General features: G+C 43.6%; 1 protein-coding gene across 1 annotated transcript in view; it reads left to right on the forward strand.

The window, feature by feature from the left end:
* KPNA3 (karyopherin subunit alpha 3) overlaps window positions 1-4,043 on the forward strand; it is a 53,481-nt gene extending 49,438 nt beyond the window's left edge. The window contains exon 17 of the mRNA XM_065860239.2: window positions 1,312-4,043. Coding sequence (XP_065716311.1) covers window positions 1,312-1,410 — 99 coding nt within the window. The 3' untranslated portion in view covers window positions 1,411-4,043. The remainder of the gene's footprint in view (window positions 1-1,311) is intronic.
* The last annotated feature ends 11,300 nt before the right edge of the window (window positions 4,044-15,343 follow it).

The following is a 15,343-nucleotide window of genomic DNA, read 5'->3' on the forward strand; positions in this document are numbered from 1 at the left end:
CATTAGCCTGCTTGGCAGTGTTGAGATTGACCGCTCAGGAATATTCCTGCCTTCTGTCAGTTCAGGATCTTCTGTGTTTTCACAAGGTGTTGCTGGCCACTACATACCCTTTCATTGTTAATCCCATCTGCTCCTGTGCTGAGCCCTATCAAGTGCACAGGCCTGTACTTTTAAGGACCAGCACTAATGGCTTTCTGGCTTTAGGTTACTGTGTTAAAGGCATGGGAATTTAGGTAGCGCTGCTGTGTAGTACCCCTGCAGAAGGCTAATTTATCAACTCACAAACATTTTGCAAAGCATTCTGAAACCAGATTTGATCTTCATTTGGGCATGACGTGCCCCCACTCTTCCTCCTGAGGATTCTCACTGTCACCAAAGGCCTTAATCTCTCCCTCCAATTTAGGTGTTATCACTCGCAGTAAAGAGAAACAAAGATTTTGAGTGAGTCAGTTCTGACGTCCGCACTGCTCCAAGGCCAGGTCTCAGAGAGCTGTTCAGACCCCAGGCACAAGGGCTCTTACCTGCTTCAGAGTGACACAGGGTTTGAAACGAGGCATTTGGATCCAGCAGCCTGGTTTGCAGAGGTGGCGTGTTCAGAGAATAGGCGCAGCTGATGGTTTGGAGGAGGATGAGGAGGGTTTGAATTCGTGCATGTTGATGCTACTGACTGTTATTTGCTGTTCCTAGAGGCAGTAAATACCTAAATTTTAACAGCTCTGGAGAAGCTGGGTGAAGATGGATACTGACGCCTTTCATTCTGTATCTATAGAGTAATGAAGTACTTCTGGTTTAAAAAAAAAATCGGATTGTGCTTATGAGACCTATATAAAACTGCTCTGAAATGAGTAATTCTAAGTCCTTCAGATTCTGATAGGAGATACTGAGTACTCTTTTAAGCTTTATATAATTATTTCTATCAGCTGCCAATAAAAATTATTTTCATGTTGAAAAAATGGGAGAAAGTACAAAACTAATTTTGGAATTCACAAGTAGTGATTAGCCAGCTCCAAAAGTACTAAAAATTGGCACTGAAATATTAAATTATACAGCTAAAATAGCAACTGCCTTGACCGAACAGCAACCCAGTCTCTAACCATTTCAGTTTTTTTTTTCCCTGATGGTATTAGAGCAGAGTTGATGTGTTCTTCCTTGTAAATGTGTTTGAGGAATTGAACTGGGAAAACTGATCCAATTTTATTGCAATAACATTTTAAAAAAGAAGAAAAGATGAGCATTCGTGAATCTCTTCTACGTGTACTGAGCCGTGCAGGGAATTGGCCTCTCATGTATTTTTGTTGTTGTATTTTATAGATCGATGAAGATCCCAGTCTCATTCCTGAAGCCACTCAAGGAGGTACTTACAACTTTGACCCAACAGCCAACCTTCAAACGAAAGAATTTAATTTTTAAGTTCAGAAAAGTGCAGCTTCTCTGTCCCACACCAGTATGAAGCACCACCAGATGGCTACCAAGTGAAGAAACAAAAGGCTCCAAGACACACATGCCTCTTCGTTTTGATGCTTCTAAAGCAAGCCATGTATCGGTCACTTTGCAGTTGCCAAACGTCACTATCACATGGACCGTAAATGCATATGCATGATCTCTTAAACTGTTTCAGAATTCTTTTTAACAGTCCCAACTACCTTTTTTTGCCTTTTTCCTGGTGCCACATGCTGACAACCGCAATCGGCAGTTTTGTTAAGAATATTCCATAGTGGTGGCACATTGGCTTTCCACGGAAAAGTAGCTTCTTTGGAAAATGGTGCGCTGTGGATCAAGACACTTTGGTATGATGCGTACATTTTGGAAGACTTTACAGGGGCCCAGTTTGCTCTGAGCCTCCATCATCGTCCTCCACAAACATATTTTCATATACTTCATGTGGAAGAATAGATTCAAAAATACAAGCCAAATGAATTTCATTGGTGAAACTGAAATAAAAGTAACTTAGAAAAAACCACTTGGCAATTGATTAAACACTTAAGTTTAAAACAAACAGAAAAACTACTTCAGCTATCAGTAATTGATGTGTGTTCATTAACTGCCTCAGAAACCAGGGTTGGAGAATGAACTATAGATTTGGACTGGTAAAGCTTTTGCCATTATACCTAATTTTTGAGAACAGCAAGCCCTATTTGACCACTCACTTCAGCCTGTGTGTTCCTGCTGTTTTGAAGTAATCAAATGCTGTGCATGGTATTTTACCTGAGCTACAACCTGTTATGGACTTGAACTTCTGGTTAAGCTGAAAGCAAGAGTCCCAGACCGTAGGAAAAAAGATCTGTCCAAAAATTGTATTAGTTAAAAAGAATCTTGCTTTCAACTTTCAGTAGTCAATATATTTTGTTTTAAATTGATAATTGGATATGGTTGATTTATATTGGGTTTAAACTGTGGAGCTTTCATGTTTACTGTAATTTAGTCTTAAACTATTTTTTACTTAGTAACCAGTGCTTATGATGATGTGGTTGGCAACAAACCAGCAACTACTTAGAAGCGTCATAAAAGCTTCATTCTTGGAGTATTGGAAGAGTAAGTCAGAAATTAGTCTCAAATCTTATTCACACGATTTTAAAAGATACGAACTGGTTGATGTGTGAGGCCGTATGGAAGCTGCCGTTATTCAGCATAAACCTGATGTGCAGCGCACATTAAATAACTTTACATAAAATATGTGAGGTCGTTGCTTTTGGAAAATCGTCTGACCCAGTAATTTTCAAAGGGATTTTGGTCTTGCTGGGGTGAAGGTCGATACTTTTGGAATTCTGTAAGCTATCACACAAACTGGTTTTGTTGCTGTTGTTTACTGGGTGTAATTTCCCAATGCATTGATGTGAAGGGATAGAAAAATCTAAACTAATTTAGTTATTGGATGTGGGTTGTATTTACTGTGATGAAGATAAGGACAGATGCCATCAGAGCTTTGTGGATCAGCTGTTTTTCCACTGATGAACAACGCATAGCAGGTGTGCATTCATTAAATATATATCTGCCAAGGTGGAGCCACTTTAAAGAGTGAGTTGTCTTGTATCGCAACTGGATACAAGCGTATGTTTAAACTGCAAGATTTTTACTTGCTAGATAATCTGTTTTAATATAGTGGTTTGGCCTCTGATTATTTATAGGTTTTATAAATTTTAGAATCAATTTCTCTTTAAGGTGGCTCAGATTTTTCAACTCTTGTGCACATAAAATTGAGTTGAAGTTCATTGTGCCTTTTTTCTTTTCCCAAAAGTTGAGTTGAAGCTTCATATGGTAACTGCATCCTATTCACACACTATAGTCTAAAATCTTGAAACTGTGTGGTGTTCGCTAAAAAAACTAAACAATAAAGCGTCAAAGTTAGGTAAGGTCACAAAGTTTCTGTGAAATTAGAGTTCCAGCAGATGTTATTGTGAACAAATATTTGCCCCCTTCTAATTCAATTTAGTCTCCCTATATGCCATATAGACTGACGGAAACCCTGGTCAGCCTGCACTCACTGTTATCCCGGAGGTTCCATACAAATTGATACTGAAACAACCGTTTTCCACTACTGTGAAGATTTGATCCTTTTCTTGCACTCAATGCATTACGTTAAAAGTGAACATGGGAGAACTGGGTAAGGCAGGACAAGGCATTTGCTCAGTTCCTCATGTTGTGACCTTATCAGCTTTTGATTGGGATTGCACCATTTCATAGTTAATAAAGGAAACAAAGTATATTGCTGCACTTTTACGTTTTCAGAACAGTGTTTAAAATTGCATTGTTTTTATTATTTTTTTAAACTATCAGTTAAAATAGACTAAAACGTTCTTTCAAAGAGGCATCTAAATGTGTTCCTAATTTTGTATATGGGCTTAGGTTTTGTAACCAATAAAAAGCTGCTATCAAATACTATAAAAAAATTCAAGAACTTATTTTGAAGATTATGAAACTGCTTGGTCTTCACAGACTGACTTCGGGGTTTTTTGTCTTTGACAACGTATTAGCAGAACTCCCCATCAAAGTTGGAAGTATGTTACAAGAATGAATAAAGTAAGCTAATGCAGTCATCTCTGAAACCTTGGGTACTGTGCTGGTACGGAGTTTTCTGCTTTTTGAGGAGAAGTTTCCCAAACATGTTCTCTTGAACTGCTGGAGAGGTAGCCGCGGCTCCGCAGCTCTGGGTTTGCTGTCCCTGCTCCCTGTCAGCTGGGGGAGCCACCTGGGGAAGCCTCTTCTCTCTGTGGGTGGGTTGATGATGGAGATGAGCTTCCCGTGCTTTATTTTAATCTTTGCAGATGCTCTTCCATGGGGATATAAAGGATAAAGATCTCAAAAGAACCCAACAGCTGTTTCCAGAAGCAGTTTAATATCTGGTTCCTTCAGCTTTTAGTTGACAAAGCTCTTGAATCTTGTGGGGTTTTTGCAACCTGTTAATTATCCAACAGGTCCTACTTATATGACTTGAAAGACACTACACTGGAATAAAGAACTCATTAGTTTAGGAGACATCTTACTTAGAAATAATAAAACCTAGAGAATATCTTAATGTCCCGATGCTTCTAAAAACATAAACACTTTCATTTTGTTTGGATGATCTGCTAAACAGTGAAATGACTAAGAAGATCCACTAACAGACATATTTAAAAAAAGAAAATCTCAGTAGACTGAATGATAGTCCAGGCCAATTTTGTTATTTTAGTCTGATCTATAATGTCCTCTGGATTCTGAGTGTGTTTCAAACTAGCCTTTTCTACCAAGGCAGCCTAGTTACATTGTGTTCCTTCTGTTTCGTTGTGTAAAAAAGACTCCCTTTTGTGGCATAATTACGCTTCTATTCAAACATATGTAGGACAACAAATTATGCCAAACCATTAGAAAGCACCTTCAGGAAGAAAAGGAAGAAAAGAGTAGAAAACCATGGGCTCCAATAGGCAAAACCTTGGGAGATTTTGCCACAGGGGTTTGTCACGATCGCCACCATCCGTGGCAGCATGAGCAGGGTGAGCTGGAACCTTCTCAGATCTGCTTCAGGGTGCTCAGGAAAATTGCCTCATGGTAAGACATGGAGTTACAAACTAGAGCAGCTTCACGCTTTCCTGATTCTGGGGGGTGTGTGTGTGCATTACCCCACTGCAGAAGCTGTCGTGGGCAGGCCTGACGTGCTGCAGAGATCTCCAGCTGCCGCTGCAGCAGCACAAGCGGCTTCCTTGTCAAATACGTTTGTGAGAAACCTTTCTTCAGCAGCACACAGGCTTATGGAGGAGTGTAGGGGTTGTTTTTTCCCAACCTTAGTTTTTAAAAAAGTGTGTTGAGGACATTACAGCCTTGTGCATCACACCTAAAAAGATAAAAACCATAATTCCTGTGTTTTAAAATGAAGGCTGGAGTCTTTACTGCTCTCTGCCTTCACTCATCAGCAGTAAAATAGGGTGAACGTCACCACACAATCTCGGTGGAAAAATTTTGTGAAGGATTTAGATGCTACATGGGCAGGCTCTTCCCTGGACACAGTGAGGGAACTGTAGGAGGAGTTTTCAGTTTGCTCAGTGTACAGTAAATAGAGCCCAGGGATACCTGAAGATGGGGATTAACCACCTTCTTTCAGTGGGGTCCTGCAGGAGACGGTGGTGGTTGGATCTTCCTCATGTGCTGAAATGGAACATAAGGGAGGGAGCTGTTGAGGTTTAACCCCAGCTGGCAACTAAGCCCCACGCAGCCGTTCGCTCACTCCACCTGCAATGCAATGGGGAAGAGAATTGGAAGGGTAAATGTGGGAAAACTCATGGGTTCAGTTTAATAGATAAAGACAGTTTAAGAGGTAAAGCAAAAGCTGTGCGCACAAGCAAAGCAAAACAAGGGATTCATTCACTGCTTCCCATGGGCCCGCAGGTGTTCAGCCGTCTCTGGGAGAGCCTAATGGTTTCTTAGGAAGACAAACGCCATCACTTTGAATGTCCCCTGTCTTGCTCCTTCTTCCTCCAGCTTTATATACCGAGCGTGACACCATATGGTATGGAATGTCCCTTTGGTCAGTTGGGTCAGCTGTCCCAGCTGTGTCCGCTCCCAACTTCTTGTGCACCCCCAGCCCACTCACTGCTGGGTTGGTGTGAGGAGCAGAAGAGGCCTTGACTCTGTAAACATGGCTCAGCAGTAACTAAAACATCCCTGTGTTATCAACATCCCTGTGTTATCAACACTTTTCTCAGCACAAATCCGAAACAGCCCCATACTGGCTACTATGATGAAAATTAACTGTATCCCAGCCAAAACCAGCACAGGAGTTCATGTCTTCATCCTAATTATTTGCAAGCTGATCACCTTTAGTGACTTTTTTCCTTTTTTTCTTTTGAACCGTACCTCATGAAGCTAGGTGATCCCCCGTACAAATTCTCTGTACACTAAAATAGAGGATGAAATTCAAATGCTTTGCCAGTGGCTTCAGCAAGTTCAGTTCCAGGTTTGTGCAAGGAGACACTTAAGAAGCTGCACCTCCTGCTCTGGAATTAGACTCATCACTGTTCCTTTCTGTTTGATGTAGTTCATAGCTGTTTCCCCCTGCATTTCACACTTCTACATCCCGGTGGGGCTCCCTGAATTCTAGATACTGCCCGCATTTTATAATATTGAAAATAAAGGATAAGATCTTCCTGTTCTGCTGTGCTGACCCTACCTTACAGGAGAAGTGACTGCAGCAAAGTCTGTCCCTGGAATTTCAAAAGAGGGTCTCTGACATTATTTCTTTGGGAATGGTTTGTGCAGTCTTGGGTTTTGCTCTTTACGTAAGACAACTCAGGGAATGGAATGTGTGGAGGAGTCGTCTTTGGACTTGTCAGATTCTCCTGTTTAAATCAAAGACTTCCACACTCTTCCAAAAATGCATAGCTTCCTGAAAAACAGTCTTCCAGCCTTTGCATACCTTGATATCTGTCGTTTTTCACATCGCTGAGCTGTTGCCTTTACTGGTTTATAACAAATATTAAAAATAATTAAAAAAAAAAAAAAGAGTTTAAAAAACTACCCTTTTTTCTGCATGTTTGGAATTGGGGAAAAAAAAATAAAAAAGGTTCAACTGCTGCTAAAACACATTCTGATGCCTGCATCTTGCATGGAAAAATTTCCATCCAAAGGGTTCATTTGTGAACACTTACAAGGAGCTGGATGTGCAGACACTGAGTCGGACACCTAGTGATTACACTCACTTCCAGCTCTGTCTGTAATCTCAGTGTTTCAGGGCTCTGTGCTGAAATGCTTAAGCCTTTGCTGAGAAAAAGGCACAGTCCAAGGGGAGTATTTAGCAAGACAGCAGCTCGTGTTTGTGCTGAGCTTTGCACAGCTATCGATATTGCGGGAGGCGTTTTTAGGGGAGCTCAACCAGAGGTCTGAGCATGAAATTTTAAAAACTGATGGGAAAGGAAGAAACCACCGCTTGTAGCAGTCACGGTTTTCTCTGTATTGAGTATTTTAGTCAATGCCTGAGCTCTCAGAATACTCCAGGAGTTTCACTGCCCTAAGCAGTTGCATATTAGCCTAAATTAAATAGAAGAAAGATTTGGCCCTTAAAGATGGGAGAGAAAATTTGAAAACGTGACTCCTGCAGGTTTAGGAATGGAAATTTATTAAACTTCTGTGTTTCTTCCTGACGTAACCTGGGGACTGCTTCTCATGCTTCCAGTTGCAGGAACCCTGCTACAAAGATTCCTCAGAACCCTTGAGTTCCTCTGTTTTTGCTCTTATCCCAACCCCAATTACCTACTCAAAGAGAAATGCTGCAAGCATTAAAGCGTTAACACTGAGGACTTGGGGGATCTTTTCTTCTCCCCTCTCACTTGGAAGCTGTCAAAAGAAGAGGTTGCTAAACTGCACCAATGCTCCTTCCAATGTAAGTTTGTGTGAGAGCTAAAAGTGGTGACAGAGAGGCAAAAGCTGGGCAGGTTTCAGCGCCAGCTGCAGGCTCCATGCCCAGGGACTGACATCCCGAGCCAGGCTTTTCCTCTCCATTACACCTGAGAAGCTCAGTGGGTGCGTACCTTGCTCCTGGCTTACTCAGTGTGTAGTTGCTCAGAGCTGCGAAGCAGACGGCTGCATGGAGGCGGGCTGGCTGCTTATCTCTGGGAACCAAACAACAGACTCGAGGCAGTTTGCTGTCTGAGGCTTTTGGTGCTGGTTTGCATCTTGGACAAGGTGACTGCTGGCATATAAGAGGTTAAAAACTGCCCTTTTGCAACATCAAACGTAGGTGCCTCACTGCATTAGGAGCTTAAGTTAGGTCACCAGGTTTAGTCCTGTGATAAAAGCCAAGTTGGGAGGTTAGCTGGTCTCAGCTCATGCAGGGCTGCTGTAGTCAGAGCTCCGGTGTCCACTTCTGCTTCATTTCACAGATGAAAACACACCTGGGAGAAGTAGCTCAATGACCAGCTGCGTGCTGTTGGGACAGGAGCTGTGGCCCACAGCTGCCTTCCTCCTCTGCGTGACCCGGCTCCTCTGTTTCTGCTAAAAAACAGGGAATAAACTGTTTTGCCTTTGCTGGGAGTAAAGGTGGCCACTTGGCAGCAATAGACTGTAAATCAAAATCAAGCTTCAATTTTTGTAACCTGTAGCCTGCTAATTAGCAGATATTGGATCAGGGCATCTCATCCCCAGGGTGTCTTGGAAAGCATGGTCTCCATGCAGCAGTCTGGGCAGATCAGGGAAAACTCGCTCCTCCAAGGTACTTTATTTGAGTACATTTGGGTTTGTTTCTCATGCTCCCAGCAGGAGGAAGGTGAATAAATCATTTTGGGAAGCTTCATCCAGTTGGGCTTTGGGTTTGAAGGTCACAAGCGAGGTTTGGAGCTTCCCCGAGACTCCTCAGCAGGGGATCTCTCCTCCTGGTGGCATCTCCATACACATTTGAGAGACCACCTGTCCTGGCAGTCTGCAGCTTCATGACAAATGCTCCCCCATGGGGCAACAGCAGCTCGAGACACTTGCCAATGAAGTCCTTGGCCTTGAAGACCGCGTGGTGCGTTGCCCCAGCATCAAGGACCTGCCCCCTTCTAAAGAGCCCAGAATTCTGTCTCAAGGTGCAGCAGCTTTCCTCCAGCTCTGCAGGGATCGCCACGGTTATCAACGCAGCTTCCGGAGGACAACTTCAGCTTTCCAGCACTGCCAGCTCTCTCTGAAAGCTTCTTTCCCATCAGCTGGGTGATGAGGTCAGAGCAAACTCCCGCAAGAGCCACGTCCTAGCCTAGAGCTCACCTTCTACCTAAACTCAGAATTTAAAGCCTCCTCAAGTATAATGTCAGAGGGAAATGCTGAGGGGAGGCTTAATGTTTTAAATATATGACAGGCAGAGCTGAACAGAATAGGCTGGTGTCTGTGCCCATGGGCAGTAAGACACACAACCTTGATCTTCCACTCTGTTTACAGACATCAGGACAAGTCAGTGAAGTCCCATAGGAGGCAGCAGGGGAGTGACCAGCAGATGCAAAGCAGGGTGAAACCACAGTGAGATTCCCGCTGTTCCTGCAACTGACCCAGGTGAGCACCGTCTGCACATCACCGAACTTGGAATGACAAAGTCTCCCAGAAAAATTACTGTACCTTTAAAAAATTATTTTTATTTCACTGCCTCTAAAACTTTAAAAATTAATATGAAACTTTTATTGGAGCACTGATGGTTCCTGTTTCTGGGAAGGTTTTTTGTCCTGAAGCTGCAGTGTGGAGTGTGTTCTGCAGTATCGGCTGCAGCTTATGCCCTTGGACTGAATGTGCTGGCTTCAGTCGCTGAATACAGAGATTGTGCGGTGCTGGAAATACATGATGCTGTGCCCCTAACTAGGTATAAATACACCAAAATCTGGGCAGGACATGACAAAATCAAACAGTCTGACTTACTTAATGACTTCTTAATTTTCTCACCTCCATAGTTGATTACTTTCATGAGACAGCCTTGTTTGGGTGTAGCTTTTGGTTTGCATCTGAAACTTCCTACAGTGTCCCTGGTTTTTAGGGTTTGGGGCTTTGCTTTGCATTTTGTTTGTTTGTTTCCCCAGAAATATTATTTACATGGCTAGTTTATCTTTTTTTCATTTTCAGAAGGCCGACATGACTTTCAGCGCAGCACTTTTACTAGCACCACAGGTATAACACGCAGTCTTGAAATTCACAGCATGTTCTCAGAAATTCTTCCCTTGCGCCCATTTTCTTTCCTGTGGCACATCACCTCCAAGAAAATGGCAAGCTCCATTAAGTCCAAACGAAACTGAAATCATTTAATTAGGATGCATCTCTCATGAAGAAGATGCCAGGGACTGAGAGATGCTCCTGTGTGGCTGGAGAGCTGGTGGCCATGAACCAGGTGGTTGGGGGACCACATCTCAGTGGATTGCTGGTGATGAAATCAAATGACAGGCAAAAGCAGGAGGAGCTGGGGCCAGCCCCACGGATGCACGGAGCTGCAGCTTGCCATAAACCCTTCTGTGGCATTTTCAGCTTCTCCCTCTGGCCAAGGCCATGATCTTCCCTGGAGAGTTAACACTCATGGCTACTGGGGTCCTCAGCTCTGCAAGGGGAGGGAACAGCAAGGTCATTTGTTGCCTCTGCTGATGGTGCTGAGGGGATAGATGGCAATGTGACTTTTTTTATATGGGAGGAAGATACCAGGCAGAAAATAACGACAAAAATATTGAGGCTGTTTTCTTTACCAAAGACTGATTGAGTGGCATCTGATTGAAGTAAGTCACAAGTGCTTCTTCCCAGGGAGGAAATACAGGACAATAAAGGTCTCTCTAAGGGAGAAAGCACAGGGGGAACCATGTGGCCAAACCATGTGGTCAAAACAGCACCTCCTGATGGGCCATGGTGCCCACATCACCCAAAACCCTGGGGCTGCCCGCAGCCACCTCCACCAGGGCATGTCCACTGACCTCCCACTTGTTCCCACGTGCTGTCTTTGAAGAGCTGTTTTTTCCTCAGGGACATGGTGAACATTGTCCCCATCACTCCTGGGGCAGCTCTGGAGCCTCAGGACTACATTCCCATGATTGCAGCCCAAAATCTGTTCTTCCTTGCTGAGTTTCCCTTGCTTTGCCGGTGATGGGCCCATCCCATCTTGTAGAAATGGGGCATCCTCAAGAACACTCAGTTATGTTTTCCCTCTGTATTGACCTTCCTCGGGAACAGGGGGAAGCTCCTTTTCCACTCCTGTGGAAGCTCAACCCTGAGGAACGCTGTGCAGATACATCACAACTGGTGCCATGCTGGACTCCCACTCCAGCCCTGTACTGACCCGAACCTTGTGTCTCTGGAAATGCTGCCTGTGTTGCGGGGTGGGCTTGTAGCATTGATCTTCATTTACGCTATTATCAAAGAGAAGGAGTACTGTTAAGTGCTGTCAAAAGCCAGAAAATAATGAGGTGTAAAGTGCCCGTCTTAATGAGCAGAACAGACCCTTGTCTGATCAGATGCCTCCAGAAAATGAAGGCCCAGCTCTGCTCTCAGCTGGTGTTGTTCTACCCAAGGAAATCTCCCGGTTTGGTCTTTCCAAAGTCCTCTCCCTCCATTATCAAACCTCACGTAGGCCCCTGTGGCTCTGTCCTCTCACTGCAGAAGCTGGTGGCTTCGTAACCTTGCTGTGGTTTGGTTAAAAAGCAAATATTGCTCCTACGTCCAAGGCAAAGCGGAGCATTACCACAGAGCTGCCAATTGCCAAGTGGTTTTTGTTTGTGTAAGCAGTTGTGGCCTGTTGAAAAAAAAAAACGTGCTGCCACATTCAAGTGTGGTTAGCCAGCACAGGCCAAAAAAGAATTACTACAAATCTGAGGCCTAAGGGAGGATTTCAGAACAGTCCATCAGCTACAGGGAGATTGTTTCCCACAGCAATTAGCACACAAGACGTTGACAGTGGAGGACTGATTTAAAGCATTAGAGCTTTGGAGGTGACAAGCATTGGATTGGGTTTATACCTCTGGTCTGACCACAGAGAGGCAGACAGGGCCGTGGGCAGAGGGGGACATGCTTTCCATGTCTGGGTTGGCATCACCTTTCTCAGCAGTTGGCTGATTTATCCTTTTTTTCTTTTTCCTTTTTGCAGTAATGTTATACAAATCGCACTGTGTGAAGCACGAGGTGGGGGGATGATGCGGTCGTAGCCAAGGATGCATCGCTGGGCCCAAACACAGACGCCAGCCTTCATCTGATGTTTTAAACGATACCCAGACAGCAAGCTTAGGGCTGCAACTCAAGCAAATGCTTCACAAAAAAATCAAGTATCGGGAAGTTTAGATGGAGTCCATTTAATTAACTCTTTGAGGGCTGTAATGTTTTGAACTGCAGTTTGACATTTGTCTTAGCCATAATTACATGGCTGGCTTTTAATACCATTTGGCAAGGAAGTGGTGTCACACATGGTTTTACTCTTTGTTTTTTCTTGGTTAGTTACACGTGGCTTATTTTTATAGTTGGTATTTCAGGGTTTCTTTGAGAGTAGGAAATTAATTTACAGCTGTTAGGTGTATTAAAGTGATAATTAAGACATTCCACTGCATTATACAGCCTTTTTCCTTGCAATCTTTAATTTTCTTTTTCATGTTGTATTTGAAAATCAAGCTCTTCTTAACTTTCTAAAAAATTATTATTGACCTTTCTTCCCCATGGTGTTTCCCAGGTCTCTGGCTGCTGCCCTAAAACTCTTCTCCCAGTGTTACAGCCGGTCACAGCTCCCAGTGGCCGCCTGTTCCCTCTTTCAATAGTTCATTGTCAACTGTTCCTGCCCTTGCCCTGCAGCCCTGGGGTTGCCTGGTTCCCCTCTGATCTCGGGCCCTTCAGAAAGACCGTGGTGAAACCCATCAGAGAAGCCCCATTAGTAACCATGCGGCAAATGTGATGTAGGTCCCTCCAAAAACAAAGAAACGGTGCCAAGAGCAGAAATCGGCTAATGCACAAGTAGAAACCATTTTGTGTCACTGACTGGCTGAAATATGGAAGTCACGAGACCAGGGAAAAGGTGAATTGTCCTTCCTGTAATGGTGAAGAGAAGGGGAAAAGGTGACTCGTTCTTCCTGTACCGGTTTTTAACATCGGTTGTTTGGATTTTGTTTTTTTCCAGGTTGCTGTTTCCTTCTATCTGGGGTGAATGAAGAACTCCTTGTCAGAAATGAAAAATAAATCTGTGCTGGGTTCATAGTCATGAAAAGGGTTTGTTGAAGCTGGTTTAAAAAACCAGTCCCACACCAGAACGCCTCTGAGGGTGTCAGCTTGTTGAACCTTCATCCTTAGAGACATTCAAACCTGCAGCACCAGGCCTCAAGCTACCTGACTGAAGAAGGGTTTTGGATCACGTGTCCCCTCCAAACCTTGGTATCCTACGAGCTGGCCACTTTCACCAATACATTTAGCTCATAGCCACCAGATTCAAGATCACAAAAAAGAAGACCACATCAGCAACGAAATACCGACTGGGTCAATTAAAGAGAGCTGATGAAGCTGTAGGAAGCTACTAGCAGAGTCCAAAGGTGGGATGCAAATTATAACAAGGGTGGTTTGAGGGGGGAAAAATGTCAGTGAAACTATTCCCAAGCAATACTTTCCACAATCACAGAATGACTGGGCTTGGAAGGGACCTATGGAGATCATCTAGTTCAACCCACCTGCTAAAGCAGGTTCACCAGAGCAGATTGCACAGGAATATGTCCATGCAGGTCTTGAATGTCTCCAGAGAACGAGACTCCACAACCTCTCTGAGCAGCCTCTTCCAGTGCTCTGATACTCTCAAAATAAAGAAGTTTCTTCTCATATTCAGATGGAACCTCCTGTGCTTCAGTCTGTGCCCATTGCCCTTCATCCTATTGTTGGGCACTACTAAATAAAGAGAACCAAATAAATATCTGTTGCTGAAGAACACCAAAAAGGAAATAAAACATCCTGCTGTTCTAAACATCTCCTTTTAACTTCGAGTCAGCCAGCGTTGGGGATAGCAACTGGATGGACATAACATCCAGAAAAGCTGCTAAAAAGGGATCTTGATCAGCTAGTGTAGGGTCTGGGACAAATAACCCAAAGGATACTTCAAATTTGTGAGGAACCTGAAACAAGAGTGTTCTCAGGATTTTATTTTGCCTGTTACTAAGAGAGAAGCTGTGATATTTTAGAAATCGGCACAGAGGCTGTGACATCTATCACACACCCAGGAAGATGGAAACTGTCAGTTTGAGGGTGCCCTTCTGGCTGGAGTCCGTAAGCACAGATGTTTAAGGGACTCATGTGGCAGAGGCTCTCCTGCAGGATTACCAAGAAAAAGAGGCAAGAAACTTCCCTCCCTAGAGCTGGCTTCTTCCTGCAATCTTCCACGCTGCTTCGTTTGAACCAGGCAGGAGTTTTGACAGTGAAGCATACAAGTGCTGTTGGGTGAGCATCCTGCACATGTTTGGTTAGAGCAATGCAGAGCTCATTAGATTGACTTGTTTAAACATGCTTTCCAATGCAGGAAAAAATAATTATAAATTGCTGTTTCAAACTTTTTGACCCAGCATCATTTTGACAGTCTCTAACAAAGGCATAAATGAGCTGAGTAATGTGACTGAGCATCTAGAAAAGCCTTATTCCAGAAAACAAGGATGCTAAATCACATGATGCCCCATGAGACAGGGTATTTTGCCAAATTACTGCTTCAGGGGAAGTGAGAACACTTTCAGTAACTACGATGTTACTTCATTGGTTTCAGGCATTTAGGGTTCCCGCTTCCAAGAACAACCCCTTCTCCACCACCTCCTACCTTGCTATTTAGATTTTTAATTGGTGGTATCTAGCAAAGGCTGGTGGTTACCTCTATTTGCTGCCAGAGGAGCCTATTTTTTCTCTTTAAAGGGTTTAAAACACACTCATGGTGGAATGGGAAGACTTCAGTGCCATTTTTAACCACCAGCAGACAATCCTGTAGAGTTAAATGCACACATCAAGAGCCAATTAAGAGTAAATCATCATCAGGACTTCAGTCCATGTTGAGTTTAAAATATTGCTGATCCACCACCCTAATGTACAATACTTTACTTTGTACCACATGAGATGAAAGACCAAAATGCCAGCGAACTCAATAAGGAGAATGTTTTTTGGCATGGCAATGCAACACAGAGCCTTTTGCATTGTGCCTCTCAGACTGATGTTCAAAATCGCCAAAAGGCCCCTGAGAAGATGCGGCTTTTTCATGTACTGGCGACCAGGCTGCATAAATGACCTGAGTTTGTTCAGCTCTGTCTAGATATGAGCACTTGTGCTGTCTCACAAAAACTGCTCGGTCTGGTTCTGACAGGTACTCCACGTGTATTGGAGACAGCTTGTGTGTGAGAAGCAAACAATGACAACCACCAACAATGCAAAGGCAGATCAGCCTGCTTATGTT

This window comes from Patagioenas fasciata, chromosome 1 (genome assembly GCF_037038585.1).
Source record: "Patagioenas fasciata isolate bPatFas1 chromosome 1, bPatFas1.hap1, whole genome shotgun sequence".
NCBI classification, from domain to species: domain Eukaryota; kingdom Metazoa; phylum Chordata; class Aves; order Columbiformes; family Columbidae; genus Patagioenas; species Patagioenas fasciata.